The 18,353-nt window shown below is 38.5% G+C and overlaps 1 protein-coding gene across 2 annotated transcripts in view; it reads left to right on the top strand.

Annotated features, from left to right (window-relative positions):
* Positions 1 to 12,772, top strand: part of LOC149183516 (uncharacterized) — a 294,542-nt gene extending 281,770 nt beyond the window's left edge. For both annotated transcript variants that reach the window (XM_089418756.1, XM_089418754.1), the window contains one exon: positions 12,436 to 12,772. In XM_089418756.1, coding sequence (XP_089274882.1) covers positions 12,436 to 12,456 — 21 coding nt within the window. In that variant the 3' untranslated portion in view covers positions 12,457 to 12,772. The remainder of the gene's footprint in view (positions 1 to 12,435) is intronic.
* Positions 12,773 to 18,353: the final 5,581 nt, after the last annotated feature.

Genomic DNA, 18,353 nt, shown 5'->3' with positions numbered 1-18,353 from the left:
CTCACCCAACAGAGATTTCTATCTGACAGTAATACCTCTCTTTGAAAGCAGATATTCAACAAGTCTACCCCACGAAATCCCTTCCAACGCTTCTTTGAGGCTTTGCGTCAGCGCTGCTAGCCTCTGCGTAGCCCTAGAACCCTCTGCGTTAGCCCTCTGCTCCTTTGCGTCAACTCTCTGGCCTTCTGCGTCACCCACGCAGGCCTTGCTAGGTTTGCACAGTCTCTCTGGCCTTCTGCGTAGCCTCCTCAATCTCTACACTGGCCCTCTGGCACTATCTCTGCCTCTCTGCTATGCACTCACTGCCCTCGCTGCGACTGTAATCAATTGTTCGAATTTTCTCAGCAAACGCTGCTCCAGAAAATCGAACTGACTGATCAATCTTGGTGTGTCTCCAACTGACCCTCAAGCCTCCTCTTATACTTTTCTTGTTGTCTTCAATGACCGAGATATAATCTTTAATCAACGGCTAAGATTAGATTTGGTTTGATCCATGTCATTTAAAACATTCTCACCCAATTTTATATCAATACCCATTAATATTTTAATTTTCCTTAGTTTAGACTTAGGAACTCCATTAAAAAAATATTAATTATTTTAATATCTCTCTAACTAGGTGGAATTTCCCCAAACCATTTCTGGTCTTGGAGATCTCATGTGCTTTAGCCTCTCCACCAATTTTCATGGCTAGAGCACATTTGATGCTACCCCAAATCAACAGGAAGCCCTAGCTACTGGTGGAAGACGTTGAGTTAGAGGTGCAACTTGCAAAGGTTGACTTACATGAACTTGAGTTTGAACAGGTTGAGACATAGGTTGACAAATAGGAATCTGAGATGTAAGTGGAACAGGTTGAGAGGTTTGAACTTGATTCACAACTAAACCAGGTTGTATGAGCAATGTAGGTTGCCAAGAATTGGTAGCCATTCCTAAATATGGAGGACTCGAATGAGGTTGAGCACTAACATGCAATATTTGATTAGGAGATGGAAGCATTCATACAACAGGTTGACCCCCCGTTGAAAGAGGAGTGGAATATGGAGGCAACTACCCCCCAGGAGGAGGGTACCTAGTATAAGGTGGATTGGGCTATTGTAGGTGTCCATACCCACTAACATAAGGACCAGATTGCTGCTCTACTGAAGGTTGAGATGGAGGAGGAAGAGAAAACTGTGTAGCGCTCATCAAAGAAGTGCCAGATGGGATTCCAGAAGAGGATGACATGGGAGAAGTCCATGGACTGGATGCTGCACCAGAAAAGGTACTAGATAACGATTGGTAACTAGGCGAGATGGACAGGCCACCATATAAATGTGTCTTTGGTGATGTTGCAAACATAGAAGAAGTTGCAACATTGGTTGTCTTGGTCATAGTAGTAGATGCAGGTTGAGAAACCATAGTAGACTCAGTCATGGTTAAATTTCCCAAAGAGGATTGCTGAGGGAAACTCAAGGGTGAGTTGAAAAGAGATGAATCAGATAAAGGAAGTTGTGTCAGAGTATGAGGAGAAGGGACTTGATAGTGATGAATCCTTCTTAAATGAATAAGGGTAGAAGGTTGAGGTTCTTCATGAGGGATCTCCTCAATGCTCACAAGATCAGGTGGAAGTTGTTCACTGTCAGGTCCAAGATATATAGGTTGTGGTTGAGTCTGAGACAGAGGAAGAGAAGAGGAAGGTCCTGAAGTAACAAGTGTAGTTAATTGAGCTGCCTCAGGTTGTAATGTTTCTGATTCAAGATACTCAGGTAATAAAATCTCAGGGGCTTTTGTTTCGACCGTGTCGGATTCACCAGCTAGCAGAGGAAGAGAAGAGGAAGGTCCTGAAGTAACAAGTGTAGTTAATTGAGGTGCCTCAAGTTGTATAACCTCAGGTTGTAATGTTTCTGATTCAAGATACTCAGGTTCAATAACCTCAGGTAATAAAATCTCAGGTGCTTTTGTTTTGACTGTGTCAGATTCACCAGCTAGCGGAGAAATCATCTCGGGTTCGGTACTCAAAGGAAGAGAGGATTCAGGCAGATCAATTTCAGACGGAGGACCAGAAGGGGTAGCTCCCGAAGTACCGAATTCGGTAGTTTGTGTGTTTTTGTTCTTTTGACGACGTCCAGGTGTTGCCTCAAGAAGTAAAGGAGGCAATCTTTGCATTCTATGCGAACGATGGGGTTGAGGGGTTTGTTCTTCCACGTTGGTTTAATAAATTTTAAAAATTAACACAAAAATAAATCAAAAAGGGTTAACTAGGCATAAAGGTTTTCCAAGCAACTGTGAATTGCAATATACAACCTTGGAGAAGCAAGGATTTACGTACGGGCAGGCAATCTCCTCGAATGCTATGTTCGGTGTATCATAGTGTACAAGGCCACTGACTCGGTTACCTAAGGTGAGGATAACAACTTAATGTGGACTTCCAAAATATAGCTGAAGGTATGTGGAAGTGCAATCTGTGTTAGTGTTGTCTAATGCGTAACCATACAATGAGAGCGTTCCATTATACTTTTCATGAGTGGAGCACCATCCAATATACCTGAAAATATGTGGAGAATGATCCTATACACTTACGTACGTGGAACGAGATATCACCCTCGGAATGCAACACTAGAAAAAAAAGACAGCTCCTATGTTTATAGACGCTGGAACACGTCTATAGCCTAGACCTCTACACATTTGCATTAATGTTTCAAATGCTCCTTAAGATTGATTCAATAAATTTTAAAGTTTATCTTAAATTAGGTTTCAGTTTTCAAGGTTCACCACGAATTTCACCTTAATATCCTAAAGATGCAATCTAGCATGATAAAACAAAATCTTTTCCTTTCAATGAAAATATATGTACGAGAGGGAAGAAACAAAGAGTAATACAACATAAAAGACACAACAAACAAAATTTGTTAAGTAAATTTCCCTAATGCAATTGTTCCAATTTCCAATTTCACACACAAAACCCTAAATGCAATGCAAAATGAAAAATTATGAGATTTTTCTTTTCAATCCTCTTAATTTCCAAATGAAATGAAAACTAAGATGCTTGCTAAATCACTGATGAGAGAAACTGCATAGAATGATGGCTGCGATATGAATTTCTCAAGTAGTCAATGATCAAGCAAAAGTTTACCAAGGACCTAATTGACAAGAACAAAGGAAAATCTAAACAAATTCTTATCAAAGGCTAATAAAACCTAAAGGAAACAAAGTGAAGGCTTTTCAAAGACAAGGACACACTCAAAGACAAAAGAAAAACAAGCTGGACCAAAGCAAATTAGAGAGCAAGTCAAGAAAAGAAATATTTTGCATCTTAGAAGAATCAATGCAGGTGGAGAACAGGCACTAGTTCTCTACAGCGCAGATGTAGAGAAGGAGAGGGTGCGCTGAAGCGCTTTGTCTCCAGACCAGGAGGTGCACTGAGGCAAATTCAGCCAAAATATGACACAAAAAATCAAATCAAGCTCAAAGAAGGGTTTTCCTAGGGTCAATCAAGGTTTGAGTGAATCAATCAAGGTCAGTTTAAGTGGTGAAAAAGGTGCTAAGGTCAAGGAAGCCAGTAAGGTAAGAAATCGCTTCCTAGTATGTTCACCAATTTGTTATGCAAAATTTATGATTGCAAACAAAGGTGAATTCCCTAGACCTAGTGGACTAGTCTAGAACAACAAAAGACAAAAAGCATAGAGTTTTCCTTAGAGAAGTTAGAGAATGGAAAAAGAGGTCTACCTCAAACCTGTAGAAAGCTTCCCTTTCCTCCTCACGTGTAAGCTCCAATAGTAGCTTCAAGTGCTATAATTAGAACTTGCACACACGACTAAAACAAGCAAAAGATACACAAAACCAAGTGGCATAGTCTAACATCTCTATTCAATGAATCAACAAGGCATTGAAATATATGAGTGCAAACATAACACAAAAATATAGGAAAACAAGATACTCTTTGTATTAATAGAAATAGGGGAGAGTTTACAACCATAAATAGTAGCTGACCTTGTAGATGTTTACCCAAGTTGACTTGCCCTTGTCACAAAGCACACATCAATATTAACCCTAAGGCATGAAGATGATGACTTCTTTAGGTTGAAGGCAACAACATGAGGGCACTATCAATCTCCAAAAGCCAACTCTGATGCTATGGATGACAGTAAATTTATAGGAGAAGGATGGTAGTTTAGGATTTGCCATCTTAGGTTTGAGATCCAGATATGATGGGAGGACGAGCTCAAGGGATAAGAGGTGAAGTTTCCAAGGTTGGATCAGATAGGATTCAAGCTCTTATCCATGGTAAATAGTTAAAACAACCCTTGGAAGCTTCTAGAAGAGGAAGGTTCGAAATTCTTTTTAATTTTTCCAAATTTCTAGAATCAGCGCACCTACAGAAGGGAGCAACAAGTGCTGACCAATGCTGGTGCAGAAGGGAGTAACCAACATTGAACGCAGGTGGCTAAAGGGACAAAGTGTGTTGGGGCTAAAAACATTGATTTTGAGCAATTAATCCCAGACTTTTTGGAAAGGTCATGCTTAGGACTTTGTGAAGGGATGATGACAACATGTTCACAGATGTTGATTGATCTGATTTGTAGGCCTATTAACCAGATGTGACAAAATGGCCTATAAGAGTCACGATCATTGAAACAATAGAACTATCAATCGGATATCATGGGAACACAAAAACCTATCTCCAAATGCTGTAGGCATATGCTTGAAGGCTAGTGTGATTGGTGCAATGTTCTGTTAGATCAGTCGTATCACCAAAAGAATGAATGAGAAAAATTCCTGTGCACACGTGGATCTAGTCCAATCAATATATATATGTATATTTGGTATGCACTGGATCAAAAGAAGGTCAGATCTATTTTATTTTTTATTTTATGTATCTGTCAGTGTGTTCCTGTGCAATTTGATGACCTTGATTTAGTACGTTGGTGAGGTGCATCTGTTTTGTGCAATCTGAAGTATGAATAATTGTCTTGATGATTTGACTGAATTCTATTCTGAGTCAGACATGGTTCGAATGGAGTAACCTGTGTATGGATATGTGTGAGCAGAAAATGGCCAAAATTTGATGTTGTATGATAGACAAATTGTTCCTACTACTGTTATGTTGTTCTTGTGAGTAGAGAAGCAATTATGTTCCTTTGAACAGTGAAAACAATTGTATACTTCTAAGAGGTCCATTGAATATTGTCTTGATGAGTTAGGGTTTGGCTTGGAAGTTAGAGTTGACAATGTTGAAATAATTGAACAAACTTTTGTGAGTATGATAGTATATGGCTATGGTGTATGATGGAAGCTTGATAAGAATTGATGTGTTGAGCTGATTGACAACTGTATGATATGCCAATAAGTAACAAGAAACAATGCAGTGATTGTGCCTGTCCTGACATCATTGACACGAAAACTATTTGTATATTTCCGAAATATCGCCGATATTTTCGAAAATATCGCGCGACGATCGAAAATATCGCCCGGTGACTGTAAAAAATTTCCGCATGGCCTATAAAAATCCGATTTTGGTTTTTTTTCATATCATTTTCATTTTTTATTGCTGGAGAAGGAAGGGGAGAGCTATGTGGTTGCTGCCAAGGAGGGTTTGAGTGTTCTAGGCCCTAGTATTGATATGCTATTCATGGTAATGTTAAATTCTTAAAGTAAAAGTGACATTCTCCTTAATCTTCATTTTCATCCTTTTACTTAAATTTTTAACATTACCATGAAATGACTCAGGATGTTTGAGAGTGGTTCCGGCCTCATTGGATTTCATATGGAGAAAGTGGAATTTTAGATTTCATTCAAAATGCAGCAGACTTATCAGTTTTTTAGGATTTCAGGATTGGGAGATTGTAATGTTTCCAGGTGACACCACCTGCCCAGGCTATCCCTGCCACCAGTAGAGGACGTGGTCTACCTCCTATAGCTCCTACTTCTAGTTCTTCAGCTTCTAGAGCATAGCAAACTCCACTACCAACTGCACCAGCATCTACATCTAGAGGGAAAGGAAAAGCTGTGGCATTTTCTCGCAAGAGGGGCAGAGGAAATCAATAAGATTAGACTTTAGTTATTTTCTTATGTGCTTGTAAGTTGTACATGAACAATGAACATTGAATATTCAAGAATCAAGACCAAGCATATCACATTCTAATTTCTAAATAGTAAATTTTGACTCTATTTATTTTTTTAAAGTGAACTATGAACTTTGAGAAGTAATTATATTTTAATTTGATTAGATAAGCTGCAACCTGCAATTTAATATGGATAAAAAACTATATTTTGGTATATATATATATATAAAACGCGTCGCTCGTGTCTTGTTTCCAGGTCGTTGCATTTCGTATTGAATACTCGTATTTACGTGTCCTCCGTGTCTTGTGTCCTCGTGTCATGTGACTTAGCTTAGACAATATTGATGTATTGTCTCCGTGGAGGGTGGAGTCTGAGGAGCGCCTCTTGGAGGAGTCACCTTCATGGTTAGAGCCAGTGGCAAATGATCCATTAGAGCAGGGGCAGCAAGAGGACGACTCGGAGTCAGAGGAGCAGCAGCACTCAGAGGAGGAGCAGGAGGAGGAGGAGGACACTGCGGGAGCATCAACATCAACACCATCTGCTATAGATATAGGAGAGCATAGCCCCATACCTAGCACTCATTATTTGACATTAGGTGCAGAGGCAGGGTCAGGACCTCCTACTACTAGGGGCAAGCCTGGCAAACAGCCCATCATGTTTTCCCGTAAAAGGGGGAGAGGGCAGCGATTTCAGATAAATAGCTGCTAGTTTTATTTGTTATGCTGCATATAGCTCATGATGATGAGATACTTTTATATATGTGATGTTATTTTGTATTGGTTCTCCACATTTGGGTCCTTGAATGGACAATTATTAGGGATCAGCAGGATTTGGTATCGCCTTTGATGTATCATTTCTATTTGACATCATATATATCAGTGTTTTCTTCATATTTATGTGCCAATGTGTTTATTTCATGTTGTTATTGCTTTATATGTTTAAAAATCTGAAAAAAAATGAATATATTATGCATTTTTTATGCTTGCCGATATTTGCCGATATTTTGCCGATATTTTCGCCGATATTGCCGATAAGATATTTTCTGGACCCTCGCCGATATTTTCCCGATACCGATATTATCAACACTGATTTGGACAATGTTCAGATCAGTTGATGAGAATATTGTATAGATACCCATGTAGCAGACTTGGCAGAGTTTATGAAGCTAGGAAGTAGATTTGATATTTCAGAGAAGAGTGAGTTGATGTACTGTTGGTTCGAGTAATTGGATGTATGATGGTACTAGTGATGAAAATGATGCTGCTAGGGTTTGACAGTTTAAGCTTGTGTTAGTATTGCAGAGAGAACAAAGACGTTGATGTGATTGACAGTAAGTTTGTACTGATGAGTTGTATTGATTGGTAAATGGTATGGTCACAATGTAAAGACTTGAATATGAATGTTGCAGATTGATGCCATGTTTTTGATGATCTAGGGTTTGACAGTCTAATGAGTAGATCTGTTTGTTGATTAGAAAGTTATTGCAGTGAGAATTTTGTTGACCTATTTACTTTTCTAACACCGCTAGTATCAGAGCAGATATTTTATAGGCACTGAGGACAAGGTATGCACGTTGATGAGAAATTTGGTTGCTTGGGTTTATTATTGATATACATGTTGAGCAGTAGTAGCAAAGATTGTATTGCAGTTGGTTTTGTATTATTAAACACAGGTGGATCTAGTCTGAAAGTTGTGAAACATCGTCTGCCAAGTGATTAGGGTGGCAGGGTGGTGCAAGGTAGGAGAGTGGAGTATCCTTCAGGTTGGAGCCTCAGAACACTTCAGGGTGGTGCTAGAGCAGGTTGGAGCCTGCACAAGTCGTTGGAGCATCCTTCCAGTTGGAGCTAGTAAACAGGGTGTTGGAGCATCCTTCAGCTCAGAGCCTATAAACTATGGTGTTGGCGCGTCCTTCTAGTTGGAGTTGGTAAACCAGGGCGTTGGAGCGTCCTTCAGGTTGGAGCCTGTAAATTAGGGGGTTGGATCCTCCTTCAGTTGGAGCTTCCTAATTGATATAAATTATTGAAAACAAATATTAAGTGTTCGATGGTTTTTCTCCCAAAAGTGTTATAACCTAAAAATCTTGGTGTACTGTCTTGATCTCATGCATTGTTGAATGGTGTTATTTACTGATGTGATGTTGATTTATGTTTGAACCAATGCTAGTGTTAATTTGGATACTTTGAAGATTAAAATTAACTAATTGAAGAGAAATACTTATTCACTCCCCTCTTAATATTTCCAACAAATGGACTATTTGACGATGTATTGGATTTGATCATGATTCTCTACAAAGACTGTCAAGTACTTGGGTTTTCATGGATGGAAGCACTTTATGATTCAAGAGTATAATGCACATAGGAGCTGAGAAGCTACAACAAATCTCCACAGAAGAATAGGTAGTTGATGTAAAGGAGGTATGGGTACATTCGACACAAGCTTGGGCTTATAGTTATCTCCTACCTGTTTGAGAGGGAGTGAGGATCTCCTCCCTTTTGTAGAGGGAGTGAGGATGGACATCACGTTCTCCATGTGTCATGTACTATGGTTAGGATTAACTGCCGTAAGCTTAGTGCATGAACGCTAGTAGGGAGAATTGTGGTTGATTAGGATTAACATCTGAAGTTGGATACATGGACTTGGTAAAGAATGGTTTGGAGGATGTACTTTTCATTGGGATTAGGAAATGATCTTGTGAGGTCATACCTTTGGAACACCCAACTGGGGTATGTGCCTTGAGAGGTGGTGGTGTCCAAATTAATGCCTCCTGGCATTGTGCTTTGATCTAGTGGAGAGATAGAGCATACTTGTCAAGGCCTTGGTAGTTTGACAATGCTAGTTATGATGATGCTATCATCATTGATGCTTATCAATCTGGATCTTTTCTTATAGAAGTTCTCAACTTGAGAATATCCTGATAAGTCATTATGAATACCTCCCTAGTTAAGAGGGAGTGTTGAAATTGTAACTAGGTTCGGTCTTCATAATTGTCATTGTACTTGTGTCAATATGTATTTTATGTAAAAACAAAAAGAAGAAAAAATATTATTATTATTTTTATTATCAAGCATGTTCTTCATGCTTTATTTTGGTCAAAAGAAAAAGTCAAAGGGCATGTTCTTCGTGACTCATTTTTGTAAGTGTCATTTGTTCATGCAAGTTGCCAAGTTGGTCCTCAAAAAAGACAAATCGGCCTAGCCAAAGGACATGTCTCTTCATATGATCGAACAACTATATATTGGCACATATCCTCCATGATTTGGCATCAATTTCAAATCTCTTTTGTGGTAAGATAATTATGGTCTGTGGCATAAATCTGAGGCATGTAAAAGCGAATCCTTCAGTGGCGTCTTCTATCTCTATGATGCGAGTTTCTACAACATATCTCTCTGTGTTGCAAATTTTTGTGATGTATCTCTCACTATAATGTGTGTTTCTCTTCATGACGATGCAAAGTTTTTGTGCAAGTTTCTATGTTACATCTCCATGATAATACAGTTTTTTGTGATGAAGTTTCTATGACATATATCACTCCATGATGATATGAATCTATGTGGCAATGTTGCACGTCTTAGTGACATATCTCTCCATAATAAAGTGAGTTCCAATGACAGATCTCTTTGGGCTAATGCGATTCTTGTGGCATATTTTCCTGCATTGAAGCAAGCTTTAAATGACACCTATATCTCTTTGACGTGGCAAACATGTACAATCAGATTGGTTGATCATCTTGTGGAAAAATCATGACAGAGTTTGGAGGGTTGACTTGGCACTTGGATTACTAGTTGGTTAACTTGGATTTCTCTTGTTGATGAAGAATCTATAAGGAAAGGCTTGATGGGTTTTCCCCTTGTGAGTTTTTCCCTTGCCTCTGGCCTAATCTTTGGTGTCTCTTGTCTCTTTTGCACCATGTTCTCTATTTTATTGTATTTGAATGGTAAATGCTTAGTGAATAATAAAGAAAAGACTAAGAAGAATCTTAAACATCTTCATAAGTAATTAGCATGACTAGAAATTCTAGCTTGCATATGAATTTCAACTAGTGTTGGAAAATGTAACTATGTGCAGTCTTCATTAATGTACTTGAGTCATCATGTAATGTACTTGTCAAAAGAATAAAGCAAATAATTTTTATTATTGTAACAATGACTTATTAAAGCATGGGTTTCATGCTTGGGTCATCATTATATAAGTCAAAGTCTCCATTGTGGACTCCTAGGATTAATATTGAGTTTATAGAGTCATTGTGCATTCAAAGAGACCTTTGGGCTTTTGAATCATGTAAAAAGGTTTAGTATTGAGTCAAATATGATTTATGTACTCTCCACATCAAGTCGGCCTAAGGACCCTAATTCGACCCACAAGAAGCCTATAAATACAAGCTAGTCGAAATCATTTGGAGCATCATCTCTCAAGCTAGTTCGATATCTCAAGAAGAGCTGGAGTAGTGCAAAGTCTGTTGCCGAGAAGCTGAAAGAAGTGCGAGTTTGGGGAAGTCTAAGGAGAGGAAGAAAATCGAACTTTTGGTGCCTCTTTCTCTTTGTTTCATGCTCTAGATTGAGAGATCGAAGTCTCCTAAGTTTTCGCTGTTGTTGGAAGCTGCTGCCTAGTCGAAGTTGCTGGAAGGGGTCGAAGATCTGGGAGGCTGACTTGGCGTGGAGGGAAAGTTTGGTCTTGGTCTAGGCTGAAGAGTCTTAAAGAATACTATTGAAAGGAAGAATTATCTTGACTAGGTTTTCTCCTCGAGGGGGATTTTGCCTTGGCATAGTCCCTATATCTTGTCTCTTGTTTTGTGATCTTCACACACAATACGGTAATTGCTTGATGAAAGATAAGATAATAAAGAAGTAAAAGAAGCCAACACACTCACAAGTAATTATCAAGAAAGGAGAATCAAACCCTAATATAACTACTTTGATTTTCCAACAAGTAGTTCTTTCTCTTTGTGAGCAATTTGTTTACTCGTACACGAGTTTAAGACCTACAAGCATGTTGATGTTTTTGCAGCATCGAGTAGACATTCTCCTATGGGGTCATGCCGATTTGACTAGGGGAGAATTATACTTTCACCCATGGGACCATGTTGATTTGGCTAGGGGTGAATGGCCCTGGGGCAGTCTTTATCCCATGGGCCATGTTGATTTGGCTAGGGGAGATTTGCCCACAATGTTCACATTGCTTGCTCCAGGATGGAGTGATTTTTTTTATAGAGTGGGTTTGATTTGTTTATATAATGGGGTTTTTACCCATTAGTGGAATATTCAATAAACAATTCTAGTCCTATTGTTGAGTTGTGATGTAAACTCCATTAGTGAAGGGGTTTCTTGTGATGAGGTACCTCTTTATGGGTCTCCACTCAACATTAGAGCTCCATATAAATGGAAGAGCATGTGAGAGGAAAACTATCAGCATACCATGCTTAAGTGAATCTTTTCTAGTGAAGGAGAAATTCGGCCAAAGAGAAATCTATCGCTAGAGATCGTCTTCTATCTTTTTTTTTCCATCATTCTATCTCTCTTGTGGAGGCGGCACGTGTGAAGAGGTTGACTGATTTGACAAGTCGAGTTGACCACAGCTTGACTGAGTTTGACCAGGCTGCATGTGTGATTTGTATAACTGTTGTTTGATTGATTTGACCTTTGATGCACGTGTGAACAGCTGACTGCAGCCACGTGTGAGGGTCTGACCACAGATTTGACTGCAGCCACACATGCGAGGGTCTGACCACAGATTTGACTGCAGCCACACATGCTAGGGTTTGACTGAAGTTTTGACCACAGAACAAGTTTGAACAGACTATTGACTTCTGATTTTTCGACTGGTTTGCCCAGCGTTGACTTGCAGCTGTTTGACCATATTTGTTTGGTATTTGACTTATAAAATTGGCACAGATTTCTAGACAAATTTCTGATTTGTAAACTTTGTTGCAAAGACAATTTGTCCTCAAGAAAAGGTTGGTGGGTTTTCTCCCAAGATTGGGTTTCCCAGGGTAAAAAATATTGTGTCTACTGTGCATGGCCGTCTATCTATAATTTTTATTGTTTCCACTGCATTTACTGTTGAGATTTTCTGTGTGTAATTATTCAATAATATCGGTGGCTTGAGAAATACTGTTTGAAATCATTAGGAAGTAATTATCAGAGCATAAAATTGTGTTCGACTGCACTTGCCATAGAATTTCAACAAAGCATTGCTGCATAAGAGATATGAAATGTTAGGATGCTTATCTATAAATTTTCTTGTTACATTGAATATTCTCATGGAGATTGTTGGGTATGGTCAATTAATTTCTTGAAATGGCATCTTTGTTGTGTTTCAGAAAAAATAAGTATGATATAAATAACTATATAAAAAAATGTACAGTTTTATATTCTGATCCATTGCTATTACTTGCAGAATCAAAACTTCCAAGATTGATGAAATCTTTAGTATTTTCCGTGATACTCTGGGAGAGATGGAATGCATTTGGTTGATGGCAAATAGTATTTATGAAAGGACTTTCACTGGCAAAAAGCTATAGTCCTAATATATAACCCCTGTACACTTTTCTAAATTTCTGGATTTATTTTTCTACTCAGAACTTGAACTCAACAGTGCTGAGTCGTGATGATACTTTCATAATTGCTTTTGACAAGCTTGATGTATTATTAGTAATTGGAGAGGTACATACTATAACTGATACGTCATTTGTTTCTATGCTTTTCTGATTTCTAGCAAGTCCTTTTTGGTTTGACTTAATGACGCCACCTAAACACTTCACACCACAGTGAGCAGACTGTTAGCCTGAATAACAAATATAACTGACGTCTCTTAAAACTTATGACTTCCAAAGGTGCTGGTCAGGCAAGTAATGCTATGCTAGTATATCAAATCTCAAAACTGACTGCAAATTGGAATCCTAACATACAGGTAATGTGGCTACTATAGATATAGTGCTTGTTTGCTACTGCCACTGGTCACTGTGTAGATGTATGCTAGTAGAGCTTTATATTCATTTGCATTTCTTCTTTACAGCAATATTAAGGCATACAAGATATGCTTTTGCTAACTATGCTAACAGAGAAGTTTTGGGATAATATTACACAGAATTAGGGCAGCTGATCTTTACATCTGCTAGAGATGGTTGTATAATAATTCTATAACCTGCGTGCTTGCTTTTGGGTTCATTATTAATCATTAATTTGTTGAAGGCAATGGTAGCTTACTGATAGATCATCAAAATGTTGTTTATGTCCTGTGCTTGACCAATGGGGGTTGTAAACTATGGCACAAGTATGAAAAGCTTCATCTTCAGGTCTTGTAAGAAAATGGGTTTCGCTTGAGGTCAAGTTTTCCACAGTCAATTAAGATATTTGATATTTTCCAGTGTGTTGAGGAGTTGATGAAAATTGGCTAGTGCATAATGGCATGGTGAAATGAACTGATTTATCTTGGGTCCCTTGGTACATGGGAATAATGAAAATTCATTAAAGAATCTTCTTCTTCCAGTCATGAGATTTTGTATCTTTTTAATGGATCATGTTTTCCAATTTAGTCCTTCAACCACATACAGAAATCTGTTCAAAACACATTTCTCATTGCTTGGTTTCTTTGTGATAGATTGTGATCGAAGGTGTTATGTTAGTACATCTGATGAAATGGGTTTCAATTTGTTTGTATGGGCTGCATTGTATTTTAAGTTTCTCCCCGCGAACATTTTGTTTGAATAAAATGCTGCTTTTGAGTATTATTGTAAGGCTGTGTTACAAAAATCGCCAATTTCTCCAGATTTTTCTGAGTTTTTTCAGGTCCAAGGGTTTATGTTTGCCAAGTTTTTGAGATTTTCTGTGGAGTATCCCAAGTTTCTGAGTTGATGGATTCTTCTGGTTTTTGCCAATGTGGTGTTTTATAGCATTAATAAATCAACAAATGTTCGTATAGGGTAATTTATACAACTCAACAAGCTAGCTCGAGTGGTTGAGTGCTTTGAGTGGGGTGGATCCCTTGGGCTAGCTACCTTGATGTTCCTACAAGACAACATAATGATAGGCAAGACTCCCCACTAAGAGATATTGCAAAATGTTTGATGCATGGGTGATATATGACATTTTCCTATTAAGGTTGACATGATGATACAGTTTGGTTTAAATGGTAAAATTGTTTGTGTTGCTGCAAAATGTAGCAGGCCTTGGAGAGGGAAACCCTGCAGGGCATAAACTAGACCAAGAGACAACAATGGAGTAGTGGCTCACTGTCACCACAGCCAAAACCCCTTGCTTTTTATAGTTTTTCACCGATGGGAGGAGTCCTGGTAGGAAAGAGATCACTTCTAATAGATATTCTAAGGTTAATATGCAAGTTGACCTCACTAGGAGCTCTTCAAGAAAGACATAACTCAGGTTCAAGGCTCCACAAGGAGACAATTCCCTTTCTATGATGAGACCTAGGAAAGAAGGCACAATACCTAGTATTTGATAAATTTGACGAGTGTTGGAGCTTCCAAAGGCCAAGGCTAAGAGAAAAGGTTTCCAACAATGTGTACCAACAATACCAAGGCTCATGAAACCTTCAAAAAAGCCCTTAAGTTGAAGCAAGGCTAAGTAGGGTTTCTCCCCTAGGCAAACAACTAGAGCAAGAAAGTTTATGTATGAAATTGCAGTGGATGCCCACCAAAATGATAGATTTTGTGGCAAATATTATCCCCTTGATGTTTAGGCTCTCCAACCACCAAAACTCTACTTGCCTAGGGATTCACACCAAGCCCTATTTTCCTAGCTTGGCTTTGATAGGGCCAAATTGAGAGAGAGAATATGGATAAAAATATAATATGATCACTAACCAACTAGATCATTCCCTTGTCCCTTGGGAATATGGAGTCTCGGATGAGATAGATTAGCCAAAAATGTTCTTAAGGAGGTCGAATTTTGATGCCCTAGCAACGAAATTTCAAGCATTTAACTATGCAATGGAAAAATGGATATTTCATGGGAGAGCATCTAGGAGTTCACCACCAGGACAATGCATTACATGTTAGGTATGAGTAATGCATACAATATTCATGTTAATAGAAATTCAATTAATCTTCAACAAATTAGGGCACAATTTAGCATAACCTAGAATCAATAATTCCATACATTAGACATTAAGAAATAAATATTCAACAATTAAGTGCACTTACAAGATAACATGCAAGATTTCCATCCATTAGACCAAAGAATATCCAAGATCAACTCCAAATATCAAAATGCATCCAAGATATCCAATTCTTCCATAAGAGAACAAGTCCAAATTCCTCTAATGAGGCTGAAAATCCAAAGGTGTGATGATGAGAAATTACAATGACAAGTTCTTCTACTTATATGCAACATACAAATGCCTAATTAGCTTATTAGCCACTCTAAATCTCAAAATAATGGGCAAATACTAGTCCAGATCACAAGTCGACCTAGTAGCCTTTCTGAAATAAAGTAAATCTCCATATGTCCAAGCCAAAATGTTGAAGTCATGCTAGTAGATGTCTCCTCAGGGTATGTGTTGAGGACCTTGAGTGCCTTTACTTGTGAAGAGCCCCTCTAAATTCACCTTCTAGGGGTGGCACCTAGATCTTTGTCAAAATCATCCCGTGGACACCATTTTTGGGTTTGGGGTAGAAAATGGGTCTTCTGAGTCTCCCTGTGATCAATATGCTTGATTCTACTCGAACTTTGAAGGAACTAAAGATGGTGCTAAACCTTCCATGTCTGAAGGTATGAGACAAACCTCATCTAGGTCGTGGATCAATTGCCATGCTCTGTAGTACTGCTAAGCCGTTGGGGGCATACTGGTCCAAGTGCATCATCCCATAAATGATATAGACGAAATTGCAGGAGCTCTGTGGGTGTTGAAGGTACCCATGGATACAAATGATGCTCTACAATTTTCTGGAGTCTCGTGGCTCTCAACATATCACCTATCAGTGCCAATATGCCCCTTTAGATGACTTGGACCCTAACTAAGTTGTCCAAACATGTAGATGGAACCACCTATCAATTACACACAGTATCCAATGATGTAGCTTTCACCATTAGGTACATTTAATCATTATTGCATTAAGTGAACAAAGCTTGAAAGAAATGGGCAAATTAACACTTCATATAAGGCTTCTCTTCCATAATTGGGCCTTAATCACGTAATGGTGTCACCTTGTTAGGTAGGAGTGGTTAATAGACTATCATATTAGGTGTTCTCAACCCCCAAAGGGAACTGACATGTCATTGGTCCACCTTTTGAATTGATAGATGCCATGTGAATAATGATGGAACAGAGGGGAAAAGACTTGCCAAGTGCCATGGTCAAAGGGACCTACTATGATGGAGTACCTCATCTTGAGTGTATATATGTGAGGAAGAAATCGTGGATACATGAGTTACCTCGAACTTTGTTTTTCCATCCCTCAAAATGCCTTTTAATTTTTTTTACTCTTCTTTGTATTATTGCTAGTAGCTCATGGAATGAGAACTTGTTTTGTATGATGTATATAAATTATTACCCCCTTAAGGATGGGATAGTTCATTGCCCATCAGGGGTTGGAACATGCAAGGGTTCCTTGTCTTCTAGGAGATATGGCAACATTGGCCCAGGAATCAGGTGATGGCCATATGGGTGAGGTAGAGGTCATGCTTAGCTTTTTCCCACATGCTAATTTGTATGTCTTGACCATCTTTTGCATATTGATTTTTCTTTTATTTTTTTTTGTGGCCATCATATGCTCTTTCCATTTCTTTTAGCCGCATCACCCTCCTAGAGTACATTTCTAGACCCTACCCAGGTATGAGGATGTGTGGGTGCCAAATCCCAATGAACCAATGGTCAGTTGAACCCGAAGAATGGAGGTGGAATAGGGGATTGTAATGTAAGATGGAAAGTGGTAAGTATGGAATAGGGAGAGATGGGGCTATGCTATCTCAATCATGGCTTCCCAAGTAGTGCCCCTCCTATACCCGTTGGGCCATTAGGGGAGGTCCCATTGGACTAGGATTGAAAATTAACCCCCTATTTAAGGTGAGGGAACAAGATCATGGCCAAAACCCTTGTTTCTTCCAAGTTACCCCATAATCCATGTCAAAATGCCCAAATACAAACAAGCATAAGCACCCGATTGCAAAATGAATAAAGTACCTTTTGATTAGAAGCCCACCTTCCAACATGTGCTCTTGGAAAATGGGCAAGAAAACATATGATTGATGTAGGTGGTGGAGATATGAATGACACCTCACATCGACCACTAGTAGCTCTCAAGCGTTGCTGGCTACTGGCTAAAAGAGATGAATAAGAGAAAAGTTTCTTCTAGGGGTCACCCACTTTTGGTGGGTAATCGTTTGATATTATATGAAGGATTTATGCACATAATTTATTCTTAAATGAAAAGTTATATAAGAATGCAAGGCTGGATACATAAGTTATAGTTTCATATCATAATATGATAGAAATATTACAATCTATGTTACTAAGTTAAGATATGCACTCAAGGGTTGAATAAATTGCAATTTTTTACCATGACACATTGAAATATGAGATAGATTTCATTGAAGTGGAGTAACATGGTTTAATCTAAGCGATGGTTAAGGTGGTTGTTTATTTAGTTACAAGGCTTGAAGCGAATGAAGCTTTAATATATAAGTTATGACTTCAAAGGAAGGCATAGTTTGTTCGGATGTCATGTAGGGTGGCGAGTTAATGGTACATGAGTTTCATTAGGCTTCAACATTAATGAAGACGAGATGGTATGGTATGCTCGACATTTGAATAGGTGAGAAATGTTAGGGTTGATTGTTGTTTATTGCTGGTCTTGGAAGTTGGTGGTGAAGCTTGCATATGGACTCGCTTTTGAGCTAAAAGTTTGTGGATTATAGTATTATACTATTAGTGCAACTAATTTTCCAGACTTTTAAAGGAACAAGGAAATAAATAACTCGTAGATTGGGGATAATTTGATGCTTATGTGAGAGGTGTAACCTATTATTGCTGTTAAATTTAGTGAAAGGTAATAATATGCTTTGTGTTTAATGTTTAATGGTTTCATGGCCCCGTTTGAGTGTCATGTGTCCATGGCAACGCTATTACATTGCTTATAGCTCACCATTTTAAGCTCGGGATGCATACACTGCCCCAGTGTGTCCATTATCATTCTTATGGCCTTAAAAATAAAGTCAAGGTAGTACCTTAGAATTGTGTATTATGTTTTTAATAAAAAAGAAGTTGCAAAGCTTATTACCCTATTTAGCATGTGACCATACCGTCTCACTGTCTAGGATTTACATACATTATTTGGGAATTTGAATGAAAATTTGGGTTTG

The sequence above is a fragment of the Pinus tabuliformis genome, chromosome 3_2, assembly GCF_031772625.1.
Source record: "Pinus tabuliformis cultivar Carrire ecotype Pingquan chromosome 3_2, CPIR1, whole genome shotgun sequence".
Classification (NCBI taxonomy): Eukaryota; Viridiplantae; Streptophyta; class Pinopsida; order Pinales; family Pinaceae; genus Pinus; species Pinus tabuliformis.
The sequence above is the reverse complement of the archived record's forward strand: the minus strand, read 5'-3'. Positions and strand labels throughout refer to the sequence as shown.